General features: G+C 37.8%; 1 protein-coding gene across 2 annotated transcripts in view; it reads left to right on the top strand.

Annotated features, from left to right (window-relative positions):
* Positions 1-13,009, top strand: part of REV3L (REV3 like, DNA directed polymerase zeta catalytic subunit) — a 112,575-nt gene that overhangs the window by 75,616 nt on the left and 23,950 nt on the right. For both annotated transcript variants that reach the window (XM_063151016.1, XM_063151015.1), the window contains exons 17-19: positions 1,072-1,264; positions 3,622-3,733; positions 12,641-12,756. In XM_063151016.1, the coding sequence (XP_063007086.1) occupies positions 1,072-1,264; positions 3,622-3,733; positions 12,641-12,756 (421 nt within the window). The remainder of the gene's footprint in view (positions 1-1,071; positions 1,265-3,621; positions 3,734-12,640; positions 12,757-13,009) is intronic.

Genomic DNA, 13,009 nt, shown 5'->3' with positions numbered 1-13,009 from the left:
TCTAATGTAGGTGAGTGTTTGGTGTGGGGAGAGGAATCAAGGTGCCTGAGAAAGGGAAGCAGTGTAAATACAGTACTGCTGTGTCTGGCTGCTGACAGGGCAAGCAGCCTGTGTATATGTGCTCCTAGACAGTCTGCACACCTGGAATTAGCTGTTGGCCAGTTTATAGAGGAGATAGGGAGATAGCACTGAGTAAAGGACATAGAGAAGCCACAGTGATCCTGGGGGAAATGGAGATGGAGTTCTGATAGTAAAATTTTACCCAGTGATGTTTGTAGCAATTTATAGCATGCAAATCTGGAGGAAATCAGGCTGCCCCTAGAGCATCCTATATACACAGAAATACTTTTAATTTTTCCCTCCTAATCTGTCCAACCTCTCCATTAATCCACATTATGAGCAATGCTGTGCAAGACAAAAGAGTAGCAATATGGTGTTGAAACAGTATTAAATAATACTGTCTTTACTGCACAGTCAAAACTTCACAGTATATAGGGATTAGCATTTTCTAAATGTAAACCATTCTGCAAAAAACTCTGGCAATATGATGTGAAAGTTCTGAAGGCAAAGTTAGGTATTCTCCCTACCTTCCTGTAGGGCTTAGTTTTCATGATTGTCTTGTGTGAGGGAGGGAAGGGAGAAGAAAGACCAAGAGTGATTATTTGTTCTTGATCAGTTCAGAAATGTGATTCATCTCAATATACAAAGGTGTTTGAAAACACTACAGGAATTTACAATTGTTGAAGTTGAGCATTATCTGGTTTTTGTCTTACTTTCTGCTTTTAGTAGAAGAATACAGTACTCAGACATAAATACTGAATTTTCATAACTGACTATAAAGCTGTGTTTCATGATGAATCTTAGTTTTTCCTAAGATGGTGGTATTTGCAAAAATGTGAGATCCAAAGATGCATGGTTAATCACTTCTGTTAATTTTAGGGTGGAACCTTGTAGTTACAATGTAATACCACCATATAAATGTCGGCCCTGTCCTCATTTGCACAGTCTTCTCTTAATTTTTTTAAGAAACCTGCAGAACAAACTAACATACTGTCTTTTATTTGTTGCTAGGTCCAGCACCTTACCCTCATCAGTATGGAGTTACATGCTCGAACAAGACGAGATTTGGAACCAGATCCAGAGTTTGATCCGATCTGCGCTTTATTCTACTGCGTCTCATCAGACTCAGCACTGCCAAATTCTGATAAAAAAGAAATCACTGGTGCTATAGTGATTGATAGAGGCAGGACACCATCAAGCCAAGGTTCCTATTTCTTTTTTTCATATGATATTTTACAGAAATGCTATTTCATAGTAATCAAACAGTAGCAAGCAAAATGTAATAGAGTATCTATATTACTATGTATTTCATTTAATTTTGTCTTGTTGAATGGCCGTATTAAATATGGAGTTTTCCTGCTTATATCTTCCAAAGAACTATTGCATGGGCTGTAGACCACAAATGGCATTTGCGTGTACAAAATATCCATGTTTGCGTGCTTGTGGACAAGCTCCTGCAGTGTTCTAAAAGTGTAAAGAGGAAAACCTGCCTTTAGTTTCCTACTCGAGTTGCTGGATAGCTGCAAGTAGAAAATGTTAAAAGCGAGACAGTATGTTTTATATTTTACTTAAGGGTTATTTTTGTGGTTTTAACTGATCCTTTTAGGATCTAAACAGGGGCCCTTATTCTATTGTACCTTTTTGGCTTTGTTTAGACCAGTGATACTCAACCTGTGGCTCTAGAGCCGGATGTGGCTCTTCATGGCCCTACAGGCGGCTCTCGCAATGTAGGCATCTGATCGGCGCTCCACTCTATCAGGCAGCGCGGGGAGCACTGAGCAAATGGACCAGCAGTGTGGGAGTCGCTGAAGTTCCCCCTCCCATAGGGGGAAAGAAAAGGAGCTGCTGGGATCCCCCCACAGGTAAGAGTAGAGATCACCTCCCACCCAGCAGCTGTGGGGCAGAATGGGGAAAAACTTGCCCTTTTGCCCCTTGCACCCCTCCACCCCACTCCCTCTTAGCAGCCAGAAGGGATTGAAGACAGAATGCTGCTGGGAGAGAGGATGCTGATGTGTCATGTCGTGATGTATCAATGTGTGGTGGCATTAAGGCAGCATCATCACACATTGAAGTGTCATGATGGAAAAAAAATCCATTGATATTTGATTTTTATGGTGCTCTACAACTCCATTTTATTAAGAAGTGGCTCTCCAGCTGTTAAAGGTTGAGTACCACTGGTTTAGGCTAGTAAAAAAAAAAACCCAACAAAAAAAATCTCAAACCAAAAAACATCCCCAAAGTAGTCCTTTTTCTTTCAGGGTTTCTTTGGCAATGTGAATGTGTATCAAACCACAAAATACTGTCTAAAATTTTAAGCGTGGACAAAACCTACAAAAAAATTAGCAATAAGGCAACAGCTTCTTCTTTTACCAGTGTATTTTGTAGATACTATATCATGTTAAGCTAAGTTCTTATTGTTCTCAGTGAATTTTATTCTGGTATTATATGCTTGTTACTATCTTAAAAAATATATTTCTATTACCTTGCTGAGATTTTTCCACAGTATAGCCACTATGGCTCCCTAGGTGTGTGTGCCACTGATAGCTTATCAAGAACTGTAAATGTCCAATGATATTTGAAAAAATGAAGGTTCTGATCTGGTTTGTTAGTGAAATAAAATGATGTGTTTAAATGTTATTGTGACATTCGTTGCTTTAATTGATGTGTGCTGTCAATACTTTATTGGTTAGAACTTTTTGAGTTCCCTGTGGAGTGACTTGACATTGAGATACATCTTTTTTTTTCCCTTTTGTGTTATTATTGCTTTGTAAGTCGCAGTACTTGTTTTAACATTTATTTCTGAAAGCACACTTTTCTTAATTCTTAAGAATGTGTCAAAGTAGAATGCAGTTTAAAAATTCCAGTTCCTAAAATCTGCATTGTCACTGTAACAGAGCTCATACTACCTGTTGTGTAAAGAAAACAGAGTATGTGTTGTGCATTATTCATTTAAAGAAGGTTTTTTAATATGGAAGGCAAATGCTGAGTTTCTACATGCATACAAATTCAGATATTACTCAGACATTATCAATGCGGACATTCTTAATGTGCACTAAGTGAGCATTTGGTCATGTTTTTCCATTTCTGTCAGTAACTTAGTGTGCTGGAAAAAAGCTATACTGTTATAAAGCATTTTCATTCTGTAAGGCATTTTGCAAAGCACTACTCTGAGATAGCAATTAAAATTATATTTTGCATAAAAACAGTGTGTGAGCTGTCATATAGTCATTTAATATTTCTTATTAAGAGTAATTTTCCAGGAGCTAGACTCCTGTGCATGTAAAATAGTGAAAATTCTTGTGACTCAGGTTTGTTTCTGTCTGAGAATCTGTGCAAGATTACCACTATGGCAGAATTCTACAAAGTGAAAAGAAAAAAATAATTCCACCCAAGAGGAAGAAAATAAGTTCATGGAATTAATTGTGATAATTATTAAAGATAAAAATAAGTTGTGTTCCATTCTTCTTTTTGGTCGTATGTTTTATTCTAAAGCAGTATTGTTGACTGAAGTAATGAAATTCCTTCTAAATTGTAACAGGTTTTTTTACTTTTATTTTCTAGGGAGCAGAGACCAAGCCCCCTTGCTTACAAGATCTGGAGTTACAGGACTAGAAGTCAGTTACGCTACTGATGAAAGAACTCTTTTCCAGGAAGTAGTGAATATTGTAAAAAGGTAGCATATCTGTACGTTCTGCTTTTATTTTTCAGGCTTGGAACAGCAGATTTAGTTCCTTCAACCCTTGCCAGTCTTTCAAATACTGATTTTTTTTGTTGTTGTTTCCCTCAAAGGCTTATTTCTAGAGTGGACAAGCATGGTGGTCTTTCAGATAAAAATACTTTTTGCTTTTCCTTTTCTCTGACAGCAAGAACATTCAGATCCTCTTAAGCAGCTGAGTTACAATCTTGAAACTTATCAGCCATATAAGTAATCTTTCTCAACATACAACTTTCCTGTTAACCCCAGAATTCATTACACATCTCTCTCTGAAACTCACAGAACAGTAGATATTAAGAGTGCTGAGAGCTACAGAAAACCCCTCAGACAGGAAGAGTTTTCTAGGAACTCTGAGGCAAGACAGAAAAAAACCTGCATGGTACTGAAACTGCTGCAGTTTAAAATAAGGGTTCACTGAAAAATCAGTTTCCTTGATTAGTTTTGTCTTCTCTGAATGGAAATCCCCTGCTCCATCAAACTTGGAAAACTGCTGGTTTTCCCCCTCTCCACCGAGGCTGAGAAGCCTGTTTGGGAGCCCTCTCGCCTGGTGCGTAGGTGGAACCACAGACGTCTCTCCAGACCCTACTGACAGGTGCAAAGCTGTAAAATTTCAAGGAAAACAAACAGATTTAAACTCTGAGTCACCCTGCTGGAATAGAGGCACAAGAAAAAAAAAACAAACTAGGCAGAGTACATTTGCAATTCTTTCTCTCTCCAACCAGAAAACCTCTGATGAGAAAGGCTTTGACCAACCCCATGAAGCCAGAATACAAAAAGAGTTGCTGAATGCAACCAGCACAGGGTGGGTCCTGACAGAGCAGCAGATCCCTGTTCAGAGAAGACAAAATTCAGGTAAGGAATATAATATCATTTTTCTCTTTCTTGGAAATCTAGTGCTCCATCAAACTTAGGAAAATTACTTAGAATGAGAAACTGCCAGTACATGAAGAATTCTCCACCAGTTGTGTGGAACTCTAAAACATGACAGGACAGAAACTCTAAAACGTGACAGGTAGAGAGACAACCCAGCAGTTAAAATATATGTTTATCACTGAAGATCAGAAGTCTTCTATATCTGTATGTGCTGAAGGCATTACAGAACAAAAAGAAAAAAAAGCCAAACAATTTTGGTGTACTTCAAGATGGAATGTATCAGGTTGCTGTCTGAGAAATCTCTGCTAATGAGATCTTCTCTAGCGTGTGCAAGTGTATCTTTTTGATGGAGCAACTTCATCCATAAAGATTGAGTTAGTTGACTTGTATTCCTGGAAGATAAAAAGTTTGCTCTATTAATGGAGAGACAGACTATTGTCATCATCTTAGTTTCCTTCCCTCACGACTCTAGAACTCAGCTATCAAACTTCTGATGGACTTTCAAAAAAGAAGTTTTTTGCAACTTGGACCACATCTACAGTTTGCTGCTCTTTTTCCCCATTTATTTTCTGTAGCCTGGGCAAAAAAAAGGAGAAATTTTGTTGGAGTTAGTGTTTTGTATTTCTTAAGCACAAAACAAGTGTCTAGGCCCAGAGTAGCTTTAACTGAAGGAGGAAGTATGGTAAAACATGTAATTAAGAAGTAGTGCAAAAACTTCCTCAATGAGAAATGAACAAGCAAACAGCTTTAATGAAAAATAGTAATTATTTTTAAACAATCTTCTGTTTACCTTTTTAGTGTTATTTTTTTCCAGCACAAGCTAGGTGCTTTGACTGTTCTGGTAGACACACTTAATAGTAGGTCTGATAGATTAGAGAAAGAGAACTATCAGGCTATACTTAAGAAATATTATCACTTGAACTTCATGGATCAACACTCAAAATCACCTTAATTTTAAGCAAAGAATTGTATCAGTATCTTATATTCTGATACATGCTTTAGGCTGGACAATAATAGGCTCTTGTGAGTGAACAGCATGCCCAGCATGACTGCAGCCTGCTTTTCGTTCATGTTCTTGGCCTCTTGGGCAGCTGGAGGGAAGGGTGGAAGACTGAAATTCCAGATTCCTGGCATGATGAATGACAGACTGCCTAATCACTCTTGGTTGTCAATATCAGGAACAGACTTTATCAACTTATTGGAGCATGGAACAGAAAGGATCTTGGCTGCAGGAGGAATTATCTTTACAGTCCACTTTAAGAATTCTTGTTCCTACTTCTACTCATTCTCTTAGTAGTTGGCCTAGTTCTTCCTCTTATTCCATATATGTGAAATTGTGGAACATACTTATTTGTTTCAAGTTCCAGCCTTCTACTTCCTTGTTTAGGCCTTTTGTTTTCTTTCCATCCTGGCTATTGAAAATAAATAATGGTTGATTCTGTAACTTCTTGTCAATACACGTAAACTCTGGAAGAGCCATGTACAGAATTCTGGGTCATTGTTTCCAGCACACAGATGAAGGAAAGGGTGTTCCTGGAAAATTTATAACTTCTGCAATACTCATAGCTCATCAGTGTCTGACTAGGTTTTTGTCTCTGAAGAGTGTTTCCCAAACTTTTTGTAGCAAAGCTAAAGTTACTCTTTGTTGACTGAAGATGAGTATTGCTCCAAAAGATTCTCTGGAATAAATGAACTGAAGTTGGATTCAGTTAATACCTTCACTGTGAAGTTGTTTAGGCTGTGCTAGATCTGAATGACCACAGTATGGTTAATACCTTGGCATCCATGAGATGAATACCAGGTTAAATGTTCTTCTGTGAATTAGTAGATGTTGTCTCTGATTAACTCAGAGCCCTTGGCAAACAGAAATAAATAATCTTGTGTTCCAGTAGACCAGAAGACGACCTGGTTGTTTCCCTGGAATTGTGATCTGTGATTTCATCTATACTGCAAACTCACAGACTTGTCCAGATACTGAGAAGAATAAGCACCTCTGCTTCTAGGAGATTATTACTGAGACTGACTAACCTGTGAAATAGAAGTACTTACAAGCGTAAATACCAAAGTCTATGCACAGACAATTTTAATTTTGAAGGATATTGGTATACTGAGGCTGAGGGTTGAGTCAGGAAACAGACAGAAAGGAAGAGCCACAAATATGAGTTTGGAAGAGGTAGGGAAGAACAAACAGCACAGATTTGTAAAAAAGAAAAGCATCATTAGATTGGTTTTTGGTACCCTGACAACTGTCTTAGACTTTGAGAGGGAGCTGCACCTGCACAGGTCCAAATTTCCCTTCTTTGGTAAACTGTCCTCTGGCTGTAAACCAGAAAAATGGGCTTCAGCTCAAAACTGGCATAAAGCAGCTGAGAGACAACATCCTTCTAATCTGTGCAGTTGCTGGGGATGTCCTAGAAGCAGAGATATCCAAGTTGTAGGCTCTCTGGAACGTTCAGAGGGGATTTTTTTTTTTTCTTGAAATGGAGCCTGGACATGTATTGCTGTCCTAAAGCATTCTGTTGTACTGCCTGAGGTGCTTTCTTGAACAGATCCTCTGTTGATCATAAGGTGTCAGCTGCAATGAGATGGGAGAAAAAATGGAAGAATCTCTGCTTGAGGAAGTAAAAGAGCCATCTCTCTGAACCTAAAGGCAGGAAAAAAAGTAAACACATTTACATACTTCCCTAACACAGGAAAGCTGACTGAGGAGGAGGAGAAGGTGGAATGGAATGCTACAAGAATGTTTGCAATGGGATTTAAAACTAGATAGGAAAACTAGAGATGTGCAAGCTTGATGGAGCAGTGGATTCCCATGAAAGAGAAATTAAATGTCTGAGCCTCTCCTTCACTTTTAGGGCAAATTGTTCTGCTTCTCCCTAAGGGCAGATGCTAGCAGATAGCAGAAAAGGGCTGGTCCTGCATGTGTGAGAGGAGCAAAATTTGGGGAATTCATGTGGGAATGCACAATCCCCATCTCTCAGACAAACAGAGGATGTGAAAACAGGGCAGGCTTGAAACAAAGAGTAGTAGATTCATTGCTACTTGAAACTTAGAGACACCCACAGCTCCTTGTCTCAACTGAAGTAGTTTTTGATAGAATTACATGAACGGAATATAATACAAGATTTTATATAAACATTTTGGGGATAACATTTTTGTATTAAACTGCTAATGCTTAATACTTACATATTTTTATAGTGTTTTTCTTGTAAGGTGTATAATGCTAATGAATTTTTTTGTTTGGATACAGTGCATTATATTTCTTCCTCTGTAAATACTCTAGCAACGTCTTCTTCTTAAAATAGAGATGTGCTAATCTAACCTTCTTTTTCCAGGCCAGTATCATCTTCATCAGTGACATTTTCCTGTAGAAATATGTGTCTAATGCCCTCTATCAACTTTATGGATTTTTTTGTTGTCTAAGGCAAGCTGGAAAAATGTTTTCAGAGATTTCAGTTATGTGTTTGAGTCACCAAGCATTCTGTTGCTATGCACAGTTACTGCTTTTGTCTGTATCATAGGTCTGGCATGGTTCCCCACCCCCTCCCTTTTTCTCTTAATCATAGCTGGAAGAAAAATAGCAGTCAGGAAAAGCAGACACATAAGAGAAGGGAAGGTATAACTGGGAGCTTTAGTGTTCATTCACGAAATCATCAAATGAGAAAGAGGAAAAGATGTCATAGCAGCAGATACAACTTAGCTGGAAAGGAAAATAATCGCCTTTCTTTTCTCTGCAGCATGTATGAGTTGAATGTTAATGCTGTTGTGTTTAAATCCTGCCAGCATAAATGCTGCTTTTCATCTTTGCAGAAAGTCTGGCAACAGCATGCAAAGCAGTATCAGGGCCCACCCTTTTAACAAAAGAGCATATGTTGGCAAGCACACCTCTTATTCCTGTTGTGTTACTCCGAGCCAGCAGCTTTCAAATATCAGTATTACAGTTTACTAGTTTCTTGCAGGTGTAACAGCTGGTCTTATTACAATTTTTTCTAATAAAATAGCTTGAATTGATGTTGAAGACCAGTTTCATAGTATACTGTAAAAATTGTGAGACAGGAGGATGAAAGATAAAACTTGTCCTCTTAGCTCACAGCCTGGTGTCTTTGTGGCGCCGCCTGAAAAGGAGAAAGTGAGTGAGAGAGTCACACTTCAGCTAAGCTCTCACATCAGCTAAATTTTGGGTTTGCCTGTTCATCTTCCCATGCAGAATAATGTACTCTTTTAGCTCCAGACATCTCTTCTTTGTTAGCAAATAGAATACCACAGGAAGTCTCAGCAAGTGCCACTGGTACATTGGTACCACTGGTACATGAGATTGGGCTGCAGGAGAGGGCATTTCTGCAGCATAAATTGGGATGTAGTTCATGAGCAAGCAACATAGAGGCAGGAAACAATATTGTCTCTTACTAGGTGCAAGAAATTTGATAGGTCTCTTAAACCTGTTGCATAAGGTAGATCTTAGATGTATGTAGTGCAGGAGTTTGGGGTTGTAAGTGTTACTTAGTAGAAAGGAGTTCTGCAGTTTAATGTTACTTTGTTTTTTCCTTCAGAGATAATTGAGATACACTTGGGAATGCATACAGATGTACATACAAAATACATATATGTGTAACTTACTGCAGTATCTGAGCAACTACTGAGTTGCCAGTAGTATGTTTATTGGTTTTCATGCTTTTAGAAGGATACCACTTGGATCCAAGTTTTAAATATGTACCAACTGACAGTAAAGGACTGTGATTACAGGAAATTCACAGTAAGATTTGATCTCACCATTTGCTAGCTACTCTACCTTGATTTTCCATTTAGATAGCTTTGTATAAGTCATGTGACTGAAACTTAAACATCTGTACTTCACAATCAGTGTCTAATTAGCTTTCCTCATCACCAGAAGAGTTCAACAGAATAGGATGTTGGTCTGCAAGAGATGACTAAAATACAAAGAATGGTTCACCTGAAGAGGCCTTTTTGTTCAATGACAATAGAGACCAGTTTAGAAAACTTGAGATGCCAAAATTAGCTGAAATTAGACACTCCCCTTAATACATGGGTGGTATCTAGTTGGGATGGAAAAGCAAAGTAATGTGCTGTAAAGTCAGTGATAGCCTGTAAGTCAGTAATGTGCAATTACAGGCGATCCCTAATGGCCTGGATGAGCAAGACTGAGTTTTAAAAAAATATTTTGATTAATAAGCTTTCCAATCTGGATGTGGATTTACATAGAATTGTGTTAAAATATGTGATACTTAAGTTAGACACATTTTATTTCTAGAAGAAAAAGCATGTATCTGAAAACATCATAAACTAAAGAGCTTTTATGTCTTGTCCTATAAAAACACCTTCACATCTGAAGGATACTAGAGAAACAGTTCTTGATATTATATGCAGATGGATTACAGAGGACATTTTGTTCACTAGGTTAAAAGGTAATGGGAAAATTACCTCCAGAACTGATAAAATATATTCAGTTGCAGTAGTAATATAATAGCCCACTAATTTTGTTTAAGTAGGAAGTAAGAAAGGTAATGCCCTCTTTGGGCAAGTTACAACCCAAAGCAACTATCTTTCATCAGGTGATGAAGGACAAACTTCACCAACTTGCTGCTTCCAAACAGTTCTTATTTCTGTTCAGAACAGGCTTATAAGAGAAAGCAAAATTCTGGCATAATGAATATTGTTTTATGTTTTCTTAAGCAGTTCTTCACGAGTTTCTGATTCACATTTGCATCTATCATGATGACCCCATCTGCATAATGCCTTGTCTTGTGTAAAATCTACAAGTATTCTCCATTTTGAATTATGTGATGCCAGTTTTCAAATATGATAACGAATGACTACTTCCCTAATTTTAATTAATCAGTACTGATTTGCCATATGCTAGGACCAGGAAAGTTTAGTTATTACAATAATTAATTTGAAAATATGTTAATTTTTATAATGTTTATTCTATGCCTGTATAAAACATGGCATAATTCCTTTTTATTTCAAAGCTGAAATTGAGCTATTAATAATTTTGAGCATCATTTCACAATCATTGTATGTTGTGCAGAGCAGCCAGCAGTCCTAAATCTTTTTGTCACTGGTTCCACTGCTGGAACGAACTGCAGGCTAGTTTGAGTCATTTGTCCATAAATTGTTCCAAGTAGCTTTGGGGTTGTACCATTGGTAGAATAGGTTTCCATATTGAGTAAATTTACTGCTTCCACTCCTGGAAGCAGTAAATTTCCACCTCCAAAACCAAATAATTCTTCTTTTGACATGAACAGCAGATAGCAAGATATCCCCCAAATTCAAACTGCTAGTTCTTTTACTTTCTGTAGAATGCCAGAAATCAAAAACTTACTTTAGAATCCCCTGCTTTAGGTTAAAATTGTATCAAAACCATTCCCTCACAAGTAGAAGTAGGTGATAAAGGGGATTTTTGCAACTTCTGACCAAAAGCCCAAATTTTAATAAAGAGAGAGCCATGATGAGTAACAGCATTCAACTATTTTTCATAGAAGGTCAGTGTCCATGGCAGAAGTGTGGAGAAACTGTTTTTTGGAGCTATTCTCCAAGTAATTAGTATCAACTCAAAGTGAGTTGTCATTGCCTTTGGCTAGGACACATAAGCAAGGAAGACACTTTCCTGATAAAGTCTGAAGCTTCATTTGTAATGTCTGTGATACAACTAACTGAGTATTCAGGGCAAGGGTGTTTTGTATTCAACAGTCAAGAAATGTTTGTATTTTTTTAATGTGTTCATGGATGCAAGGAGTACAGAGTTCCTGTTAGTAATCCAAGGCCCCTGCCCACTCTCTCCATAAACTAAGGTCTACAAGCCTGTACCCTGTTGTAGAGTTGGGCATAGACTGTGGTGTACAGGATCCTCAGCCCATCATCCATCCTCTACCTCCTGACAGCTGCCCTGATGTCATTCAGTTGTATTGAATAGTGCCTGCTGCATCAAGGTTGGAAAATACTTTAAAAATCATTCAGTCTAACCAGGAAGCGGCTATTCATCCCACTGAAACTTCCTTTGTTTCCTTGCTGTAAAAATAACAGATATCTTATGTTACTTTGTCTGGTCTCTTTCTGCCCAACAAAATCATTCTTAGACTGTTGACCAAATCACCAGATCATGACTTGGGGTTTTAATAGTGCCTGCTCAAAAGTTAGGTGATACTGGCTCCTCTGAGCTAACTCCTGCCTGTGCTTTGTCCTTAAAGCCACATTTTTTGTCCGGTCAAGTGAGGTTTACTTTGAGCCTGACTGGAAGTGATTGTGTCAGAAGTCAATTCTGACTTTATTATCATACCTGAGTCAGTTAGATTTTCCAGCTGGAAAGAGATACAGCATAAGATAAGTTTTTCTTGTCTGTCGTCTAGAAAGAAGGCTATCTAGAAAAAGGTCTTTAAGGAGAAATGGTAGATACAGTTGCTTTTCTCTGTTTCAGTTTAGACAGCTCTCACTCAACTACAAATTGTAACTCACAATAAGGGGTGATCATTTAGGACCTGAAGTTCCCTCTGATTACTCAGAGTTATACTGTATTATGTGTGACACAATACTATCAGTAAACATTCCAGTTAACCTACTGGCAAATTCTGTTCCATAGGCATGGCTATAATTCACTGCACATCTGTCTCATTCTGCTAAGTTTCAGCTAATGCTTGATACTTCCTGATGCCATCAATAAAACCTCATGAGACCTCAGTTTTGTTCTTTATTTGTAAAGACCAAAAAAAAAAAAATCCAGCGAAAATATCCTTTCTAAATATTTTTGCCATTGAATGTTATTATAAACCCTAATTGAATGTTATTATAAACCCTAAAAGATTGCCTGCTTTGAATATTGTCTCCTAGTCCAGATGCTGCTTTCATAGAAACCGATTATGACTGCGCCATTTTTAAACTCAACATAATTTGAATGAAATCCTGTTTATACTTTGTTCATGGAAAATATTTTTGTGAATTATATGAAGCTCATTTTTTCTTCTCCCCCTACCTCTCTAGATATGACCCAGACATTTTGCTAGGCTATGAAGTCCAGATGCATTCCTGGGGATATCTCTTACAGAGGGCTGCAGCATTGAATGTTGATTTATGCCAGATGATTTCTCGTGTGCCAGGTAAGTTATTTGTTTAGGGCTTCAGTTCAGTTCCAGTAGAAGCAAGTTGAAATCTATGAACAAATTTAAAAAATAAATGCAGAATATTCCTTCAGAAAGACTTTTTTTTGTTCTTGCTCCTGTGTTGTTAATAGTATAATCACACATACCCCTGGTGTTTTCTGAATTTTCAAATTTGTGGCATATTCCACTTCTGTGTGTGTGTCCTGTATTCATGAACCTGGACTTATATTCTATAGTTGTGGGTTAAGTT

The sequence above is a fragment of the Melospiza melodia genome, chromosome 3 (assembly GCF_035770615.1).
Source record: "Melospiza melodia melodia isolate bMelMel2 chromosome 3, bMelMel2.pri, whole genome shotgun sequence".
Taxonomy (NCBI): Eukaryota; Metazoa; Chordata; class Aves; order Passeriformes; family Passerellidae; genus Melospiza; species Melospiza melodia.
This window is presented reverse-complemented; position numbering and strand designations above follow the sequence as displayed.